Source organism: Bacillus rossius, chromosome 12 (genome assembly GCF_032445375.1).
Source record: "Bacillus rossius redtenbacheri isolate Brsri chromosome 12, Brsri_v3, whole genome shotgun sequence".
Classification (NCBI taxonomy): domain Eukaryota; kingdom Metazoa; phylum Arthropoda; class Insecta; order Phasmatodea; family Bacillidae; genus Bacillus; species Bacillus rossius.
The window spans coordinates 23,696,910-23,720,255 of NC_086339.1; the positions used below are offsets into that span (position 1 = coordinate 23,696,910).

Here is a 23,346-nt window from a genome sequence, read left to right on the forward strand (position 1 = left end):
AGAAGATAATTTTACAGGACATAATTTTTAAACTAAAATTTTGAATGTGAATTTCAACTTCAATTGCTAAAATTTGAATATTATATTTAAATTAGTTGGGTAAATTTTGAATTCTATTGAGATTGTAGTGGAATAATTCGAGAACAGTCTGGAAAGCCCAGAAGGAAGAGCGGACAGGCGCGACACACTGGCGCCAGCAAGTTATTTTCCTCGTTGTAAATGTGTTGTTGGGGATTTACGCGTCACGTGGACGCATAGCTTTCGCGACGGTCTGGAAGGTTCTCTGGAGGCTACCACTAGCCAACCAATCAGGGCGAGTCCTGGCGAGGTGTGATGCGCTCGGCCGAAATTCCTTATTTGGGCATGTTGATGAATGCTGTACTGTGATTGGTCGGTTGGCCCACGAGGTTGCTTCCCTTGTCTTCACCTATACAAGGGAGGTAATCTCGTCTACCAACACAGTTGTCGCTCGATTGTCGTCCAGTCCGGTCGCGTCGTCGGCAACTCGCACAATATTATGGAGTTGCACTAAGGGAAAATTTCACGCCTAGGGGCTGGGGCCAGGCCGTAAATTTGAACCTAAAGATTTTTTCGGAATAATGTAACTAGAAATTTAGGCCCTAGGCGTCGGCAACGGCCCAACTTCGCGCGACTTCGGTCAGTGCGCTACCGTACCTTGAGTTACATCGCTAACCAAGGGACAGTAATAAATTCTATTTTTTTTTGTGAGCGACAAGACTCAACGACCATCAACAGAAAAATGTTTGGTATGGTATGCATTTGGACCTCATCCTATCAAAATTCAAGGACTTCGAAAAAATTTGTAGAACAAAAACTGTGCAAGTAACAAAGCTTGAGAACTAAATTTGTCTGAATTGTGTTGTCATGTAACTGAAAAAACTATCGTTTCTTTGGTTTGAAACGAAATAAACAAAAAGTAATGCAATAAACTCTTTCATTTCCAATTTAAAACATATTTTGATGTAACTAAAAATTATCTGAATCGACCATCGTAATCATAAATTCTTAAAGAACATTGTTTGTATTGTTACATTTCTATGTGTTAGCCGGGCCGCAAGGAATGTAACAAGTTTATAACTTTTAAAAACGTCTTTAAAACACGATTTATACATCAGATTACTTTGTAATAGGATTAATTAAGTTAGTATGCAGTTTTATCAGAACGAACGGCGTAAACTGCGTAAAGCAATAGGCGCGTGCATGCAATCTGCGAGCTATCGATATCGATCTTGGACTACGTGCGCGCACTAACATGAATATAGGAATCAACACAACCAAACTGGCGCTGCTTACGTTTTATAAGCGGTATAAAGCGACTCCCAAGGCGTTAAAGATGAAGTTTAAAATTTTTTTAAACGTTTTTAAAACACAATTTACACATCAGATTACTTTGTAATAGGATTAATTAAGTTAGTATGCTGTTTTATCAGAACGAACGGCGTAAACTGCGTAAAGCAATAGGCGCGTTGTAAACAACGGGAATTTATTGCATTACATCAAATGAGGTTAAAACGGGACAGAAATGAAATGGTTTAAATAGCGGGAAAACGAAAATAACGGTAACGTAAATAAGGGGTTTCGCTGTATAATTTTTGTAAGTAAGAGATGTAATCGTCCATTTACATTACTTTAAAACATTGTGGGCGGGGGGATGTCTTATATTAGTGTATCCGGGCCAGATCTTGCAAGTCGAATTATTGTAAAATGAATTTGATTTGAATTGACGAATCAAATATCAAAAAATTCGAACTCAAATTTGGAAATTTCGAATATTCGCAGAACTCTACTGACTAGTAGACAGCCTGCCTACCAGACACATCCAATATCCATAATTATTTGGTCTTATTGTTTTTATTTTAATAAATTCTGTATTGTAATACTTGTGTCACCAGAATAGTGTAATGTTGACAAGCTGCATTTTTACCAAAAAAGATATTTTGGTTATTTTTTTTGTCTAAAATATACATTCTGAACAAAAAATAAATTGAGGGAGGATTTATAGTTTAAAAGTGAATAAATGAGAAACACATGATCGAAAAAATTTAATGAATTGTTCTGATCTATGCACTGTTGTACAAATTTTGTACGAATATAATGACTTTTCTTGAATTTTAATCATACTTTTTTAGAGATTTGAATTAAGTTTTGCTTAAATGCTGCTTACTTTCATGATATAACTTCCAATTTGGTCCTATACTGTATTGACATTCTTTTCAGTGGTATTTTGGTTTTATCACAATTCACCATATAATCTGTCCTTACATATTAGTGATGTTGCCACATTATTGAATGTCAATATAGTAATAATGTGAATTCCAAAAAAAATTAATATAAAGTTCAATGACATTTAAAACAAGTACAGTAAGCCCCTCGATTAATGGACAGGTTACGTTCCCACATATTGTCCGTTAAACAAATCACGTTTTGCCATAAGGAACAATGTTGTCCCGGGTTAACGTTCCTAGACCTTCAAAAAATGCCTACATTAATTATTGTACTATTTATCAATATGTGCATTGTAAAATTCCGATTATATATTTTAGTGCTGGGTGAAGTTCAAAATTTCCGAACTCAACCGAATTGTAAGTAAAAGTGAGTTTGGAAAAATGTTAAACTGTCACTTGTTTGTTGCAGTCTCATTTGATGACAGTTCGAACACAGTAGCGCAGGAAGGCCAAGTAGACATGTTGGTTTGCTTTTTGGATTCCGGTAATAATGAGGTTTCTACATGTTATTTAAGGGACGTGCAAAAGTAGTTTTCAAGTATCTCAGAAGACCAGCGTCATAATTTTGATATAGGAAATTGCTCTTTGCATATAGTCCAGGAAGTGTACAAGACTGCTTACATAGAACATAATTGGTGTTGTCAGGCAATGAACACTGCTGCCCAGTGCGTGGTGGGGACTCACGACTTCAGGAACCTCTGCAAGATGGATGTGGCGAACGGGGTTGTGACGTTCACAAGACGTGTCTTATCTGCCCAAGTGCATGTGCGACATAGTGATTCACTGCATTCATCTTCTAAGAGTGGTAGGTCTTCTCGACTGTGCTAAACTGCTACTGTAACTGGTCTGAAATATAATGGTTTAGAGTCCTACTGCATTTACCTAAGCTTGTAATTTATGAATTTAGGCACTGCAGTGTAATTAGATAATTTTATGATGTTTTGTATTTTAAAATGCTTTTGATTTTTTTTAATATCAGTTGCCACTTACAAATAACAGAAATTTGAGCTTTACGTCTATAGTTTTATTGTAGCACTTAGACACAGCCTGAGGGACCCAAAAAACTTAAACCAAAAACCTGCTAAGTGCCAATTCAGCATTTCAATATACCCAATTTTTAAATTGATGATTAAGGGAAATATAACTTATTCATTTATTCATAATCTAATTTGAATCTTGTATTGTGATGCAAATCATCTGATGTAAAGCTTCATTTTGTTACAAAACGTAAGATACGCTCATAAAAAAATATATATTATGTTGTATAAAATTTTCTTAAATAAATTAGGTTACTTAAAAAAAATTAAAAAGTGGCACTCAGGTTTGCTTTTATGAATGCTGAATATTGATATTATGTATGGTTATTTTATAATTTTTACTGAATGATGATATGCTTAGGGCCCAATTGGTTAATCACTTTACAAACATTAAATTACTATATATTTTTTTTACTTCAATCATGTATTTTATAAAATAAGTGTAATACAGAGAACAATACTCACATTTTGATTCAACTTTGCGAATAGTTTAAAAATTCTATTTGATATTCGCTTCACATTAAAAAAACTAATATTTGCACAGGCTTAATAACAAATTATTTTTAAACATGAAATATAATCATTGATCATTTGTTTTGAACAGTATAGTTGTGTGGAGAGTGATGTGCTTGCTGTATATGTGTAGGTTCTGGCTATGACTTGTGTGAACTGACGCTTGTTGGTCAGGCGTTCTTGTGGCACCAGGTGCGTTGCATCATGGGTATCCTGCTCTTGGTGGGGGAGGGGAAAGAGCAGCCAGAAATCATCAAACAGTTGCTGGACGTGGAGAACTATCCTAGGTGAGTTCAGCTTATTACAGTTAGTTAAGAGTGTTTTAAGTGGTTAAGAGTGTGACATTTTAAGTATGGGTACTCTGAATCATTAAAAAGCAAAACAAGTATTTTATTTATTCATTTAATCATTATTAATTTGGCATTGTGACATACCTACCAACAGCTGAGAAGCTTTAAATGTTAGGCACCATACAAAAATACAATTACATAAAGAAAAACATGAAAATAACAATATACATCAATGAAATAAGAAATAGTAGGCTTTTTGTTTGCTCTGTAATGTAAAGGTTTTCAAATATGTATTCATTTCAATTGGCCAATTTTGCCTTATCAGTAAATGTAATTGGTAGGCATATCCGATAAGTACAGGTCACTGATACCCTATATAATTATGTCAGCTGCATTTCAACATTTGATATTGGGTAAATCATTTATGTGTGGGAACAAACTTAAATAAAATACCAGTTGCAGTTACCAAAACCAAAATATACGTAGAATGAAATAAAAGTAATCCATGTAAGGCAGCTGAAAGGAAAGGCTTAAAATATGATAAATCAACATTTAATTACTGTGAGGAAAATTGATTCACAAATAACATCACTAGCATGTATTGAACTTGGGCCACTAAAGGTAAAAATTACCAAGTGCTGCAGCACATATATACCATAAAAATTATAGAAAAATCTTGGTATGCTAGGTTGATTAAAGCAGTACATTTTATGATATAAAACATTAGGCGCATACTAGATTATATAAAAACTTTAATTTACAATCAAGTCTAGAAGGCCCCAAAAAATGTAAATACAAAAGAAATTAACAATAAAAGGCAAAGATAAACCAATGCAATGAAAGTCATTGGAATCCACATTACAGTGGCATGAAAAGGAAACGCACATCAAGGTCAATATCAATAGTTTTGGTACGCTGACAGCTGAGTGGTGAAATTTATCGGTAGACTTAGACACAAGAGACACTGAGGCATGGAGCATGCCTAAGAGAATATTATTTTATTTTTTTGCAGTGATGCTGGAACATACTTACTGAAAATGAAATGTGTTCAGTTATTAAATAATAATAATAATACCGTATTTAATCGCATAATGTCTGCCATCGCATAATGTCCGCACCTTTCTTTTTAAATACTTGAAATTGAATTTTTTAAAATCCGCATAAGGTCCGCACCAGACAAAGCAACCTTGGCCACCCCTGAAAGGCACAATAACGTAATGGAAATTTACCGACGCTGTCAACAATGCTTTGACCTTGAGTTGTTCATTTCTCCGGAGTGGTCGCTGAGAGGGTTTGTAGCGTGGTGAAACCGTCCGGACTCAGAAACTCGCACTCTACTGCGCAGCTGCCTGCGCCGTCACGCGAGTAGCAAGGGGATGGGCTATATATAGCACAAGCCAGTACACGTCAACTCACACTACATCACGAAGTAGGGGAGGTAGCGGAAAAGTGGTGGGGATACATGCACACGGTTTTTTTATACACACAATGGGCAAGGGACAGGGAGGGAGGCTCGCCGGCGCTGGCTAATGCAGACATTAGACATCTGCCCCGTGCCGTCAGTGGCCATCTCAATGAAAGATTAAAAAAATATTTTTTTACGCAAAGCATTTATTTTGTGTAGGCTGGCTGCGGCTTCTGAACGTAGGAGCGCACACGCGAGTGAGAGAAGAAAAAAATATGAGTGGCATCTTCCACTAATCGCCGGCACCCAATTATCTTGTCACCTGTCACATTTCTCACGTCCGCTGCGGAGGGTCGCCAGTCACCAGCGCTCTGCTAGTAAACTAATTATGAGAGAACAATTTTTTTACTCAACACAAAACGTAAAATTTTGAGGAAAAAAATTTTTTTTCGGACTTCACCTCTTAATGTCCGCACCCCAGTTTTTTGTCAAAAATGTAGCCTAATTACTGCGGACATTATGCGAGTAAATACAGTATTTTGTGTAGGCTGGCTTCGGCTTCTGAACGTAAGAACGCACACGCGAGTGAGAGAAGAAAAAAAAATGAGTGGCGTCTTCCACTAATCGCCGGCACCCAATTATCTCGATACCTGTCACATTTATCACGTCCGCTGCGGAGGGTCGCCAGTTACCAGCGCTCTGCTAGTAAACTATTTATGAGAGAACAATTTTTTTACTCTACACAAAACATGTAAAATTTTGAGGAAAAAAAATTATTTTTCGGACTTCACCTCATAATGTCCGCACCCCATTTTTTTTTGTAAAAAATGTAGCCAAATTACTGCGGACATTATGCGAGTAAATACGTTAAGTGTGTACAACATGTGAAGCACCCATCTGCCCAGAAGTTTTTACTTATTCCTTTCCCAACCTGTGAAGATAAAAATTCTGTTTGTTTAATAAACATCATTTGTAAGTAATACTTAATCATTCACTTATAAATATACTTAGTATCTCTAAGCTAAATGGAAATATAATAAAACACATACAATAAAAACCCTTTTGCCTTTCTTGTATGCTAGCATGTTACGTCAAATTACAAATAAATCATTTTGGATTAACATTAATAAAAATTATAATGTTCCACTTTATTTTAAAAAAAATCTAAATGCCACAGCTACTTGCATACAACGCAAGCATAATTATCAAGAGTTCAAAGGAAACTACTTTAATTTAATAGATTTACTTTCTTTATATATAATTACAAAATAATTTTAGATCACAAAGTATAAAGAATAAATAAAAAAGGAGTCAAGCAGTAGTATTTTTTTTGGTCACATGTTTTATAACAAAAGAAGTGAATGTGAGAAAAATTGTCACGTGCGACCAATGATGATTTATCACATAAATGCTATTGTTTTGTGTAAAATTTTGTTCAAATTCTGTTTTATTTTATAAATTGACCAGCATTTTGTTACGTAATAAACAGTGTTCTTTGAATGATTCCTGCGATACGGAAGATGGATTTAGAAAAAACTTGAAAAATGGGTGAACAAAGATTAATACACAAACACACAGAAAAACAAGACAAAATCAACCGATTTCAAATGCATAGACGACACAGAGAATTCAGTGGAAGGAATTAGCACAATATAACGCTCAGACGAACAAAGTTGGCTGACAACGACGAGACAGTTGATGTTATTTTGGTTTTATTGCCATTCGCCATAAAATCTTTTTTCCTGTCTGCTATTTGTAAACACATATTAGCCAAACTTTTGCTTCTCTGAGCTAAACAGAAGATATCCGTTTTTGCAGAAAGCCGCAGTACTGCCTTGCCAGCGACTTCCCACTCAACCTGTTCCACTGTGAGTTTGAACATTCCGACTGGTGCGTGGACAGCCAGAACATTGCAGAAGTCATAACCACGCTGCAGTCAGTGTGGACCAACCTTTCTGTTAGGTAAGTTGTGTTCACGGAGCAGTAACTATCATTTCAGATTGGAGACTGCATGTAATATTTTCAGATTGAGTGAGGAGGTGCATAGGTAAGATGCTGGGCTCACATTCCAGACAATTTATGTTAATATGTCATGCAACAAAAACATATTTTGTTCAACTTTAAATAGAAAAACAAAAACTGTGACCCAAACATGAGCTAGAACTCATTTAAACAGTGGTAATATTGTCATGTAATTTTATTTTGAAAGGAAAAAAAAATTGTTAACAATTATTACTTTGCAATGATGACTATGTTAGTGTAATGCCAAATTTAATAGGGTAATACAAGTTCATTATTGACATGTTTTAAAGATTATTACACAGACTTATTTATTCTTAACTGCAAAAACTGTTTATCTAATAACCTAGTCCATGAAGGATTTTTGTTTCTTATGTGGGCTTTTAATCATTGAGTTCAAGGTAACAGCAACAACTTTGATACATTAACATTGTGTGACAACAGAAACACTGCTAGCTTCCAAATGTAATATTACATTATAGTATATATACAGTAGAATCCCGCCGATGCGATCCCCCGTATGATGCGTCCATTTTGTTTATACGACCGGTTTTTTGAGAAACCGTGAAAAATTTGAGCAGAGAAAGTTGAAAATTTGAGTAAAATCGGCTGAAAAACAAGTCTGTTACACTTTGTTGGGCGCTGTGTGTTCACGTTTATCTTGGCGAGCGCTGTACTGTAAGCAGGCAGGCATACAAAAGACGGCTAAAAATAGATACCACCCCTCTAGACTGTCCACGCTAGCCAATACCGGTAAACTGCGCGCATCACCTGATAGCATCTACGCGCGCGTCTATTGCCATCCCGGTCCCACTTGACGATTGTGACTCGTTTTTTAATTTACACGGACTCGTGGATTCGTGAAAATGAGTATAAAGCGAGCCAGTTTGTCGCTAATGAAAAATTATGAGATTATCCAGCAAGTGGATAAGAAGACAATTTCCAAGACGAAGATAGCACAGCAATATGGCATTCCGAAGTCTACTCGCTTCACGATTCTTAAAAAGAGAGAAGAAATTATAAATGCAGTACAGAAGGAAGGCAGCAATTTGCAATTGAAAAATTTGAGGGGCGCGACGTATTAGGTGCTTCAAGTGTGCGTGAGAGATAAGATAAAAAAGGTGAAGAGGGCGAGACCTGCCAGCCAATATATTTGTGGGAGGGGGAGACAGAGATAAAAGAGAGCGAGCCCTGCAGTAAGCGGAAGTGGTCAAGGTCGACATTTACCGTCACACTCTCGCTAGCTAACGATGCTGCTGGTCGCCAGCCTCACACACGCACACACGCACACACGCGCCGCCGCCAGACAGTGGCGACTGGCGAGTAGATGCGTGAGCAGCCAGCAGTTCCGCTCTCCTTCCCGTCATTTACCCGTACACACGTGTTTTTTGTCTTTTTTTTTTACGCTGTGAAGGTATGCGGAAAAGATAATTGCTTGAGCTGTCAAAATAAACATAGCTGACAGTAAGGGCGGGAGCGTATCCTGTCGGTCTGTCGCTGTGATTATCTACTCCAAAAACATGTCACAGCATTTCAGGATAGCATTGTTCTTATATCTTTCGTTTATAGCCGAATGTTTTCTACCTGATCCACACAAGTTCCTTCGCCACATTTTGAACGAAAATAACAACCAGCCGGCTAGCATAGCCAAATTCGTGTGACGTGAATTCTCTTAGCGTGAATATTTATCGGAACCCATTGTTCGGGGGGTATGCGAGTCCGAGGTGTAATATGAATTTAAAAAGTTGTCTTTCCGTTTTTCCGGAAACCGTGAGGGGTCACATCAGCGGGATAATACTATATTATTATATATATATATTATATATTACATTGCTGTACATTTTTTCACCATTGCTGTACTTTGGTGTCTTATGTCACTATATGTAAACATTAACTATAGTTTTAATGTTAAAAGATAAAGGATTGATGCTATAATGACTAGCAAATTAAAATAAAATGTTGAGTATTGGTATTTGTCTGGTAACAAGTACCTGTTTCTGCAGGGCGACCATGGTGCGAGCAATGCTCACAGAGTGCGAGGCAATGACAGAGGATGGACCTATTGCCAGCCAGAGCAGTAGCTTGCTGCAAGGGGTCAAAGCCAAGGTGTATCAACCTTTGTTGCAGAGGCAAACATGTGGTGAGTAGCAGTGGTTTCCACCTTCCGATGTTATCAGACGAGGTTAGCTTTTCGTTAGAGATGGGACAAGATTATGTGGTGAGTTGCGATAAAACCGAAATAACATCGCAAAGCATGTCAATATGAAACGCAACACTGAAATGCAATTAATTACACCATTTAGCACCAAATGTTACTGAAAACATGAAATAAATCAAGCAATTTGACAGAACTTAACTCAAACCACAAAAATTTTATATTTTACTATCGTAAATTCTTTTACTGTAATTATTTAGCATGAATTTTGTGCCAAAATTTATAAACTAAATGTTTAGTTTATTATTTTCATATTTTACATTGATCACATTGGTACATTTTTTAAACACAAAAAAAATTGCATATTAATATTTATTTTCTTATAATTACTGTACATATATTTCACATACTACATATTTGTGCTACAAGTTTCAAAACATCACAAAAAAAACACCATTTTGCAATAAATGGCCTGCAGGATGTCATAGATTTGTGACACAGGAAACTAACTTCAAAGAGGAAATATTTTAATGTCTTGGAAGTGACCCAAGCTTTAGAATCAGATTTCCAGATGCTTAAATTTAACAAACGAACCTTTGCTTGCTTGGAACTGTGGAGTATCGGTGGCTGCCACTCATAAGTGTTGCTCCCAGTCTTCAAACTGCTCACTTTCCACTGAATCAAAGGGAATGGTTTTTTGATGTTGGTCCTCTATCCATACTTTGAAATTTATTTCCATTTCTTCCATCACAACGGAGTGCCTCTTTAATATAATAACCAACGGAACATTTACATAATTTTTAACATGAGTTTTGATTTTGCCCTATTCTTAATAGGGATGGGTCGTGTCGATTCTTCGGTGCTACGATTCCGCCGATTCTGCCAGGAATCGCAACCGTCGATTCTTCCACCAAGTTTCAAGGAATCGTATCGTATTTTGTATGGTACTAAGCACTCTTAATAATTTAGAAAAAAAAAGTTTTCTCCTGAACGAAAGCAGCGATTCCTGCTAAAATTACTGTTTTTTTCGGCCAGAATATTGTCACAATATTTACGTAACTCACCTTGCACTTTGATTTCAAAATTCGGTAAATTACGTAATAGTTATATCACGTTTATATTCGTTGCAGTTTCAGCTTATACAATTACATTATAAAAGTCATTAGGATCAAATGAAATATTTGTTTTCCAAACTCTATAATCATAACCGTGTTTTAACTTGTTTCGTGTTGAATTACACAATACGTAAAGAAAGCAAAAGAAACAAATTACGAAGACATCATCTCATCTAGCCGAGTCCGTCATACTTTAACGTTGTAAACAGCTAACAGTGTGTGCAACACAACAAAAGCAATACTATCTATCGTAATTTCTTTTGTTTGAAGTTTTAAAATGGTTAAAATTGGGTTAAAACACGTAATATATCACGGTATTTTTATTTAATATAATAATATATTTAACTAGTATGTCTGATTAATTACCTTTTTTTCGTTTGCTTCGCACATAGATGGTACATTTTGACGCGGCTGAGCACTCACTGAATGAGATGAAACTAGAAAGCCTCCATATTATCGAATACTTTATGTTGTAACCTCACTTTTGTTTCTATTAACACGCGTGGTTTCAATTTTCAATTACTATATTTCAAGAGATGAGTACAGTTTATTTCTACTATAGTATAGTACACGTATTTCTGTGTTGTATATAACTCGTTTTTGCAGAAACACACGTGAAACGGTGTATTAGAAATAAAAAATCATGTCTGAAGTGTGGAAACACTTTACAATCTACCCGTTCGATGACAAATTTGCAATATGCAATTATTGTAACACGAAAATATCTCGTGGGCCAACAAAGACCACAACCAACCTATTAAAACATTTTTGGACTCAACATAAGTAGGACCTAATTTGCTTTGGGGGACTCCAGTGAAATTCATAATGTAGGTACCATAAGATTCTATTTTTGATTTATATACTGTTTTAATATTTCCGTTTGTTTTGTAAATACACCTGAATTCTCATTTCTAGAAATGGATGAAATTATAACCTTGTACATATTGCTTATGAATTAATTAGCATATTACAAGCAGCTGAGTTCTCATTAGAACTGCATTAAAAACTTTGTCTTGAAATAGAAGTTTGTTTGGAATCATGATATATTGTATTTTTTCTTTGAGTTCTTTAATTATTAGGTACATGGCAATTTTTTTGGTGGAATCGGAATCGAACCTGGAATCGAAGCATTTTTGGAATCGGAATCGAGAAAATATGGAATTGACCCATCTCTAATTCTTAACAATGGAACTTACTGTGCGACGACTTAAATTATACACGCATCTGATTGTTGCGAAAAATTCACCACTTTCAGAATGCCTAATAATTTCTAACTTTCTCTCGATAGTATTCAGAGTTGTGTGTGCTGCACTTTTTACCCATGATCACTTTTTTTTTCATTTTTTTTTTTTTGTTTGTGATATATATTCACTACTGTTAAATGAACCTGCAAATAAAAAGCATGTTTTCACTGCTATTTATAACCTCAGTAGAAAGTTAATCTCTAATCAAAGCATACCAATCAAAATAAATATTTTTCTTTTCCTTTGTTTACCGCTGTTGATCAATTAATTACACGTGAACGTGAACTTAACTACAATATTTTGATACGTGCATGTATACACGCGTACTAAAGTCTGATTTCATTGATTGAAAGTTGATTTGACAGGATGTTCACATTATTGGTAATCAAAAAATATTTAATTAATTGCAGATATTTTTCAAGAATCATGATAATTAATGGAAGTTGCCTCAATAGTAGTGATTTGTGAGAAAAATATTCTGGCTTGACTGAAAGGAGTTTTCATTTCTTGACACATGTGTTGTGGAAATTTTCTTTCAACTGTATTTTTACTAACATAGTTTTCTTAATTTAAAAAAAAATTTTAATTCATGTTTGTGAAATTTTATAATTAAAAAAAAATAAAGCGAACCCAGCATATTATAAAATTAGATGGACACTATAATACTAATACTACACAGATAAATCAACATTCTTTCCTTATTAGTGCAAAAGAAAATCCAAATTCTTAAGGAAATTTTATTACAGATTTTGTCACTGCCTCGGCTCACTGTTTAAACTCTCCTATATCTTTGATTACCTCTATGTCGATGGGATCTAAAACCCTAATTAATTATTCATCTAAATGAGTTAAGGTAGGAAAAGATTGTTCGTGGAATGTGTGAATTCACAACATTTCTGTGTAACAGATGCCGTGAGCACAATTAAGGTAAATTTGAACAGCAGCCTGTGTTAATCGTGTGGTAAGGAACTGTACATCATTTACCTGGAATGATTTTGGGATAAATCATGAAAAACCAAATTAAAGCAGGATCTCCTTTTGAACTCTAATCTATAAAATTGTAGAAATTTTTTTCAAAATCATATGACATAAACCTTAGTTTTAGGCCATTGCTTAATTAATCCTTGCTCATCATTTCAAGATTTCTATTCTAGCAGGTAATGGAAACCTGCAAACAATTTAGTGTTAAAAATTCATTAGCCTACTTCATAATTGACTGTAAAAAATATCAAAATATCATACTGTCTATAAGTAACTAAAAATTAATCAATAGCTTTCTTTTGCTGTCTGTCTTTCCCGCTGTATTTAATAACTACCATCTCACTTTTTAAATTATTTTTTTATTTAGTTACAACCATGTCACTTATTACCCTACTTTCTAAATGTAACTCAAGGTGCACTCATATGAATAAACTCTACTGTTTAATAATGGCATTAAGTTAAAATTTACAAACCATCAAGTTCCATGTCATACTTAATTTATTCAAATAATGGTTAATGATTTGAATTTTTTTTTTCCAGACAGCTTGGAGAGTCGAATAAACCATTATGTCAAGAAACAAAAGTTGGAAATTGTTGAAGAAAACAGTGAAAACAAAACAAGTGAAGTGAGGACTGCCACTTGACTAGCAGCTGTTTCTCGTGCAGTTGGTAAGTAAAGAACAAGTCTAACAATATTTGCTATTTTCTCATCCAAATCAAGTCTACTCCCAAACCAATTAAAAACTATTGATAGTTGTAAAACGTGTTTTAGGGACATTCAGTATTGTAAAATAATTGATAGTAAAATTTTCAAAATTTGCTATCTAGACAATACCAATCTATGAAACACATACCATTCTTTTGTGGCAAATTACATCATCAAAGCTTCAAAGATTGCCATAAAAACATTGTTACGAAAGCCACGACGAAAATATTATCAAAAATAGCAGACTCAAAAAATTTTTAAGTTTGAAGGCATATGAAAACACATGAAAAGTATATATTCCACGAGCGGTCGCAACATGACATAATTAATTGCGTTTGACTGTCTTTTTTTTTACATTGGATGTTGCAGTATATTCTTAGAACGTATATTACCATGTAAATAATAAAATAGATGTGTTCACTACCTACAAACTATTAAAACAGTACAATATAATCATTGTTACCTAACCTACCATGCGGGTAGTAGAACAACTGTTTGTGGAAATCCCTGTGCATGTTTACCCGTTTATAATTTAGTTTGACCTAATAAAAAAAATTAATAATAAAACCACATTGCTGCAAAAAAATTATTTAACACTTTAATTTATTATTATGTCACACTCATGCGAGAGGTCAATCTTCCAAAGTTAACCGAAAATTAATCGCACATGCGAAATGAAGACGTGAATGATAACAAAGCTTTGTGTTATCTAATAACAAAAAAAAACTTTGATAACTATCGCTTCACACCTGTGTAATATTAGGACCACTGTAATGAATTCATTGGTGGATGCTGCTGCTTCTTATGCTACTAGAGGGATTGTTTTTTTGCTAGACACTACATATTGTGTGCAATGTGTTGCCATATTTTATGGTAACCATATGCTCTAATGTATCAACCTGTGGGCCAACTTAAATTTGCGCTACTAAAGCACACGTGTTCAAATATTAACTTGTTATGAAATTAATTTCATGGGTTTACCAGGTTTCTAAATAATAATGTAATTAAATAATGACTTAATTTAATAGAATTAATAGTACTTCACTTACAACAAAGTTCTCATTTTTTTTTTCTACTATCTTAAAAATTTATCAAACATGCAAAACAAAACTATGAAAGTTTGACAAAACTGAAGTTTTTATTAACAGTTATTTTATGTTTTCTTTGGTCTTATATTCACATACTTATACAAAATCATACTAACATTTTTAATTTTATATTAAAAATATAAAATTCTACATTTTATATTAAAAATATATTCCCTGTTATTAGGGCATACATATAGATTACCATACAAACATGATTTCCTTAGCATATTAAGCAAATAATTATCAGGCACATAGGAATAAACAAAATTATTAAAATTAACTGTACTGCTGTCTGTAATAAAGCAGTGTTTTTCTGTATATGATTACAGTAAACATTTATTACAATATGCAAAACAATCAAAGTTTTATTAAATATCTTTTCTTTAACCCTCAGCAAACTGGAACAATTAGGGAAGGGCAAATAGACATCATATTTTGTCTCTATTGTAAGACATATAATTTAGTTCTATTCTTCTTACTGGTAGATAGAAAAAATTAATGTGTGAATATTTCCTACCCTTCCATTTAAGTTCTCAGTATTTGTGTTTGTGAGCAATATACAACTTTTCATATCTCTGACTGTGAATATAATCCTGTCCTGCAAAATTGCATTATAAATAATTACATTGTTACTGCTTCTGTTCAGAATACATGAGAGCACACTTGGCATTAGATGGCTGCTTTTGGTTGCGACTGTTATAGAGGAAATGCTAATGGCGATTTAACTTCACAAACATTATGTTCACTAGCCGTGATGTTTGGGCAAACTTAATTGTTTTGTGATTTTTTTTTTTTTTTGCAATAAATTGTGTATATAATGTCTAAGTTTAACTGAGGTTATTATTGCTAGTGATCTTAAACTATAATTTGCTTAATAATGTAAAAGTGAAGCAGTTCAAATCAATTTGTAGCAAAAATAAAGTTTTATTGAATTTAAAGTTATTGTCAGATTATTACCAGGGTTCTACCACTTCTAAACCATCAAACAGTATTTATACCTTTATTGTATGATATGTTGTAACAGATATCACTTTGGAAACACGAATAGCTATGGTAAAACCTGACATCACTAACAGTGATAATGTCCACATAAAATGTACTTTATTGTTTATGTTTCAAGTTATCACACATAACTTCAGCTTGTTCATCACTATGTTTGATCCCATGTATTTTCCACTAGTTTGCAAAACTGTATATTCATAGTTCAAGACCATAGAATGGATATATAAAGTTTTGTCTTTCTTGTGCAGTGCAAATGTATACATAACTGTTAGTTGGGGAAATACAGTTTCCTACCACAAAGGTGACTGAATTCCTAGTACAAGGTTGAGTAACTAAAGTATTTTAAAGGTTTTAAACACACATTTTTTTATGTTTAATGTTTGTAGATATCTTTCTGGTGTTGGAATGTGAAGGTAATACAGTACAAACAATAATGTGTTACAGGAGTTTCACTGTACAGGTTATTATTATTATTTATTTAAAGACTGGACAATTTAACAGTAATCTGTTTTGTACTCATCCTTCATGTTGACTGGCCAAGTAAACACAATGCATATCTGTAGGCACTACTGCACTGTGTAAAGCCACACTGTAACGTTAGCACATCGGCACATGAGCTGCTAAAGGCGACTGTCTGCCACTTCGCCCGGGTCTGCTAGGGCAGCCTTCCTCCTCTCTATCGCGGCCATCAACTTCCTTTTAGGCCCAATGGGGATACCCATCTTCTCAAAGTCCTTGTCTGTCAGGAGCACTAGCGCTTCCAAGTCTATCTCCTCATTCACGAACCGAGTGACATATTCACCCAATCCTGCTGAAACCAGGAACAACTGAAGAGGCGACCACTCAGCGTCACTGCCTTCATCTGCAACAAGTAGATGGGACACAGTGATGTCAATGAAAAAAAGTGTGTGTGTGTTCCCATTTTATTTTTATTTACCCTTTCACGTGGTAGTGCCCCAAGATCTCTATTTATGTCAAACCGAAAACCCCTTTTAAACAATAGGTGCCAAAGTGTGTGGGGGCGAGAAACGAAACGTGTGGTTGTGCAACGGAACGAGGAGATTTACAACAGGAGAGCTATGTCGGACACATGGCCTCAAACTAGCACAGACTTCCCAAAAAATCCACAGCTGCATGCAGTGCAAGTACTCTGCTAAACGATGAAACCATGTCGGAGTCAAGGGACTTGCGTGCGACTCAAGTGCCTCACGGGACCTGAGTGATATGTACTGTGCAAAATGTACATGGCCACACACATAGATGCCACATGGTCAGAAAAATATGTATGACTTGATCTAGACTAAGTAACATTATTCGCTGATGAATTTTAAAAATGTACCGAACCTAACTACGAGAAATGCACGTAACAGGGGATGGGTCGTGTTCTGCCGAGCTTTCGAACATCTACTATGCACTAATGGATCGGAGTCCTCCACATTCAAGGAAGGATGGTACACCAGTAGCGAGTGTTGTGCTGTAAAATCAGGAATCAGCAACGTAGGGGACAGGATCTCACCAACATCAGGGCTAAGACAAACACTGTGGCATACATCAGGATAACTCCGGTAAGGCATGCAGAATTGCCCGAGTTCACCGGAAGTACAAGCGACAACTCGGGGCAGTACTTGAATGTCTTCAGGGAGAAACTAGGTCGCTACATCTTACCAGACGTAGATGGGGTGAGCCGCATAGAACAAGTACTAAGAGGTGATCCAAACACTTGGTGGACGGTGGTGAGCGAGTATGACATGACGTGGAATGGTTTCACCTGCCGCTTAGAGGCACATTTCGCCGACACCCAGGCAGAATTGAAAGTACATTCAATGCTGTATTGCGTGGAACAGGAACAGTTGGGGTACAGGGAGACTCTCAACCTGAAGAAAATTTGCCTGTTAAAGCGGCTGTTTCCAGCGGGAAATCCAGATTAGGTGATTGAACCAGTGGTAGAGCTGATGCGCTCTGAACTACATCCCAACATGCCCAACGTAACACAGATGTAAGCAGAGGACTTTATCGAGGGAAAACGGGCCGTCAAAAAGGATTTTTGTAGGTGACGGGGACAAGACAGCATCAACTACTGCAGACACAGTGCACGATCATGTAAGCCATTGCCACTGCACTCTTGCCAAACACGCCACCACAGGACAGCAACCACTCCACAAACACATGGAGAGGGCGCATCATCAGCGAGGAGCCACCATCTCAGTGCCAGACCTGACAGCGGCGTGCACCACTGGCACAAGATGGCACGGTCCTAAATGCACCCTGGGTAGGAAATGACCAACACCAGCCAGTGGGAAACGGCTTACAGAGTGACCGTGGGATAAACCAGCCCCCCTTCCCCCAACCATATCCCATGGTCGAGACCAGCAGCATGACCATCGATGGACCCAGCTTGAGACACTTGGGCGCGCCTGAAGGTGGCCTGCTCCGAGTCACCGTTGTAGTGAACAGATGGTCAATGACCTTGTTTACACAGCAGGAAGCCATAACTGCATCACCGCTCGCCTCATCAGTTCGAGCCTCGACCCAGCCGACTCCAACTCGCCACTGTCGGTGATGCCTGCCCGACACAGGCAGTCCCGACGCTCCATGTCAGCGTCAGAGATCAGCATTCCACCATGACCGCCTTGGTGGTCGACAAACTCTGGGACGACTTCATCACAGGGTAGCCATGGTCGTGTGACCAGAATGCCAGCATCGAGGTGCGGTTGAGGTGTCTACACATGGGCGTTTAGGGCCGGTTCACCTTCCACTACATCGGAGAACCACTGCCACCTCCAGATCACAAAGTCAGTCTCGACAAATTCCTACATGATGTACCTTGTCACTGAGAAATGTTGCAAAGTGTGCTCGACCTTGTGCCCTGTTAAACATCGCCAACACAATTGCTGGACTTGATGATGATAAAATATTCTTGTCGTTGGACTTTGAAACTTGCTTTGCTCAGTAGCTTGATTTTAAGTCCAACGACAAGAATATTTTACTGTCATCAAGTCAATGATTGTGTCGTCTATGTTCAACCGGGGGGGGGGCTGGCTGGCATTAATGGTTATCTTGTTAAGGAGTTTAAAGTTAACACAGCACCACAACATATCATATATTTTCTCTGCCAAGACTATTTGCGATTTCTACGAACTGTTACTCGAATCGATAATGCCGTCCCACAATGTCTTATGCAATTGGATGAGGATAGCCTGTTTACCCTCATGCCCAATGCTCCCTGGGGAGGGAGGGAGCGAAAATGGGCTCATGCGAAAGCGTATTGTCACCGTGGTGTGTTTAAGTGAGTCGGCAATGACAAACCCATTTCTCTTTTGGTCGAGCACACATTGCAACATTTCTCGATGATAGGGGGTACATCATGATGGAATTTGTTGAGACTGACCTTGCGATCTGGAAGTGGCAGTGGGTCTCTGACGCGGAGGAAGGTAGCCGGCCCTAGACGCCCTAATCGCACCTCGATGTTGGCGTCCTGGTCACACGACCAGGGCTGCCCTGGGAAGATGTCGACCACCAAGGCGAGTCATGGTGGAATGCTGGTCTCTGATGTTGACAGGGAGCATCGGGATGCCCTGTGTCGGGCAGGCAGCGCCAACAGTGACGAGTTCTGGATGAAGCGAGTGGTGATGCAGTTATGACTCCCTGCTGTGTAAACATTATCATATGTGCCGGAAATTAGGTATTTCGGCACTTATTTAAATGCTTATTATAATTTTAAATTATTTTTGGAAATTTTATTTTACATATAAATTGGTTATAAAAGGGTGATTTACACTTTGTTAGGCTGGTGTACTCTACTTAGTTAAACTTTGCACCAGTAGCACGAGGCACCTTTTCTCAGGGTCCAATCTGATCTTTTGCAAGTCTAAGACGTCCTTGGCAGCCCGTTTGACATTACTCCCGCTTACAGTCACGTTCCCGGCCTGTAACATTATTTCCCTGCATGACTGAATTTACCTACAACAGCTCTGGACGAATTGTTACCACTTCTCGGAGACGAGCTTAAAACAGCGCTTACCGTCACGTATACATCTTAGGTTCACTCCTAGAAAGTCACGTTAGGAGCCTCGTTCCCATCCATCGTTGCGTTTTTTACCTGCTCACCCCCACCCCCACCTCCCTCCCTCATTTCTCAGAATTTAGCCCAGGGTCTTTGACCTGACGTGAACCTCGCCAGGCAGCGCCCAACTTCATGGATGACTTGCCATAAAAAATATATGCAAAGATAGACCACCCACAACATCTAGTGGCAGAAACTGTTACTTCGGCTCTTGTCACCTGCGAGTGTAGCTGACGCCCCCGACACCTAGTGGCGATTTTGCTAACCTCCTTCGTTCCTTCCCTTTTAGGCCACCAGAGAGCAGCACCGCTGCGCCATAAGGTCCTATGCTTCCTACTCGCGTCCTGTAAAAGTCGATCATATGTATATTTCTGTGCCTGCCGGTAGAGAGTGCGGCAGTCGCCCTTCGGCGCAAACAACTTAAGTTGTGATTACGACCACCTCGGTCACCTCCGGAAGTGTTCGGTCCTGAGCCGAACCTTCCCCCTCTTTTCCCTAGGGCCGACCGCCCGTTTTAATTAGGAGCTTTGTCCGCCACTGCGACACACTGACTTCGGCTACTTACCGCATCATCTCGGCATCCCCCTGTTAAGGGGCTTTTTCGCGGCAACGACAAACTCTTTTGAATAAGGAATGTAGTCAGCTGGTTAAGGGATGTGATCCCAACTTGAATATTCAGTAGTAGCCAGTCAGTCGTAGTAATTAGAAAACAAGTCATGTTTTAGTTTAAAGTTTGTTAATTTTTTTAATCTTTCTAAATGATGATTTCTGCCGCGTCATCCGCGCAATTCTCGATCCGCGCCTTTCGAATGTCTGCGCGAGACTTTTCCTGAGTCCAGGAGCTACACCCTGTTTGGTGAGTACTTAGCTCTCTTTTCCCTCCCCGATTCCTGTTTGTTGGCCTTTTCGCGCCGACTGTGTTTGACTGTCAGGAAGCAGGTCTAATTCGTTGAAATTTGGCTTGTGTTTCAGACAGGGTCCAACATTTGGGTGCCGAAATTGCACCCATCATGTTGTCCAGGACGTCGAGCTTCGAGTCTCTAAGAAGAGCTTCCCCCCGGCCAATTGTCCAACTTTGAATCCCCGGGTGATATTTAAAATATAACTTCTCCCTACAATCAACGAAAGAACTTACCTTAATGAATACCTGCGAGCAGTGCCATAGAGAACTTATTAAATAAGAAAATGTGAAATTGTTACAGTAATGAGTAGACCAACTTAACCTGCTATAAAATGTCATTTTTTTTTTTAACACTATAGAATAACGTGTGTTAATCCTACCGGGCCGGCCCTCCCTTTTGTAACTTATTAATATCCTTTTATTGTGAAACCAAAACAATGGAAAAACAATTTAATTTATCTTTTTAAATAAAACAGGAAACCTATAGACCAATCTACTTATGTAGTGTTTATTTATTTATCATTTACCTATATCTATTTAAATGATCCACTAGCTCCCAAGTTGCTTGTGTGCAGGGAGTATAAAATTGTCTTGTTCACCACTTCGTGCCACCTCTGGTAATAATTTATATTTTTTTTTGCTTAGCTGTTTCCTAGGCCTTTTTTTATTAAATTAAAATAATATAATTTTAGGGCACGAGGGGCATATCAAATGGTAGCAGAGCGTGGTTTCGATCCACGGACCACTGGGTTATGGGCCCAGCATGCTTCCAACTTTAATACGCCTCTCGTGCCCTAAAATTATATTATTTTAATTTAATAAAAAAGGCCTAGGAAACAGCTAAGCAAAAAAAAAATACAATTATTACCAGAGGTGGCACGAGGTGGTGAACAAGACAATTTTATACTCCCTGCACACAAGCAACTTGGGAGCTAGTGGATCGTTTAAATAGATATAGGTAAATGATAAATAAATAAACACTGCATAAGTAGATTGGTCTATACGTTTCCTGTTTTACTTAAAAAGATAAATTAAATCTGTTTTTCCTTTGTTTTGGTTTCACAATAAAAGGATATTAATAAGTTACAAAAGGGAGGGCCGGCCCGGTAGGATTAACACACGTTATACTATAGTGTTAACAACAAAAAAATGACATTTTATAGCAGGTTAGGTTCGTCTATTCATTACTGTAACAATTTCACATTTTCTTATTTAATAAGTTCTCTATGGCACTGCTCGCAGGTATTCATTAAGGTAAGTTCTTTCGTTGATTGTAGGGAGAAGTTATATTTTAAATATCACCCGGGGCTTCAAAGTTGGACATACGGCCGGGGGGAAGCTCTTCTTAGATACTCGAAGCTCGACGTCCTGGACAACATGATGGGTCCATTTCGGCACCCAAATGTTGGACCCTGTCTGAAACACAAGCCAAATTTCAACGAATTAGACCTGCTTCCTGACAGTCAAACACAGTCGGCGCGAAAAGGCCAATAAACAGGAATCGGGGAGGGAAAAGAGAGCTAAGTACTCACCAAACAGGGTGTAGCTCCTGGACTCAGGAAAAGTCTCGCGCAGACATCCGAAAGGCGCGGATCGAGAATTGCGCGGATGATGCGGCAGAAATCATCATTTAGAAAGATTAAAAAAATTAACAAACTTTAAACTAAAACATGACTTGTTTTCTAATTACTATGACTGACTGGCTACTACTGAATATTCAAGTTGGGATCACATCCCTTAACCAGCTGACTACATTCCTTATTCAAAAGAGTTTGTCGTTGCCGCGAAAAAGCCCCTTAACAGGGGGATGCCGAGATGATGCGGTAAGTAGCCGAAGTCAGTGTGTCGCAGTGGCGGACAAAGCTCCTAATTAAAACGGGCGGTCGGCCCTAGGGAAAAGAGGGGGAAGGTTCGGCTCAGGACCGAACACTTCCGGAGGTGACCGAGGTGGTCGTAATCACAACTTAAGTTGTTTGCGCCGAAGGGCGACTGCCGCACTCTCTACCGGCAGGCACAGAAATATACATATGATCGACTTTTACAGGACGCGAGTAGGAAGCATAGGAGGTTAGCAAAATCGCCACTAGGTGTCGGGGGCGTCAGCTACACTCGCAGGTGACAAGAGCCGAAGTAACAGTTTCTGCCACTAGATGTTGTGGGTGGTCCATCTTTGCATATATTTTTTATGGCAAGTCATCCATGAAGTTGGGCGCTGCCTGGCGAGGTTCACGTCAGGTCAAAGACCCTGGGCTAAATTCTAAGAAATGAGGGAGGGAGGTGGGGGTGGGGGTGAGCAGGTAAAAAACGCAACGATGGATGGGAACGAGGCTCCTAACGTGACTTTCTAGGAGTGAACCTAAGATGTATACGTGACGGTAAGCGCTGTTTTAAGCTCGTCTCCGAGAAGTGGTAACAATTCGTCCAGAGCTGTTGTAGGTAAATTCAGTCATGCAGGGAAATAATGTTACAGGCCGGGAACGTGACTGTAAGCGGGAGTAATGTCAAACGGGCTGCCAAGGACGTCTTAGACTTGCAAAAGATCAGATTGGACCCTGAGAAAAGGTGCCTCGTGCTACTGGTG

At 37.9% G+C, this 23,346-nt stretch overlaps 2 protein-coding genes across 2 annotated transcripts in view; one reads left to right on the forward strand and one right to left on the reverse strand.

Moving 5' to 3' along the window:
• The window catches only part of LOC134537720 (tRNA pseudouridine(38/39) synthase), a 34,111-nt gene that overhangs the window by 6,174 nt on the left and 4,591 nt on the right, over positions 1–23,346 (forward strand). The window contains exons 5-9 of the mRNA XM_063378464.1: positions 2,892–3,051; positions 3,930–4,083; positions 7,310–7,453; positions 9,514–9,650; positions 13,546–13,674. Coding sequence (XP_063234534.1) covers positions 2,892–3,051; positions 3,930–4,083; positions 7,310–7,453; positions 9,514–9,650; positions 13,546–13,649 — 699 coding nt within the window. The 3' untranslated portion in view covers positions 13,650–13,674. The remainder of the gene's footprint in view (positions 1–2,891; positions 3,052–3,929; positions 4,084–7,309; positions 7,454–9,513; positions 9,651–13,545; positions 13,675–23,346) is intronic.
• LOC134537719 (pre-mRNA splicing regulator USH1G) overlaps positions 16,249–23,346 on the reverse strand; it is a 51,068-nt gene continuing 43,970 nt past the window's right edge. Inside the window, exon 9 of the mRNA XM_063378463.1 lies at positions 16,249–16,663. Within this exon, the coding sequence (XP_063234533.1) occupies positions 16,422–16,663 (242 nt within the window). The 3' untranslated portion in view covers positions 16,249–16,421. The remainder of the gene's footprint in view (positions 16,664–23,346) is intronic.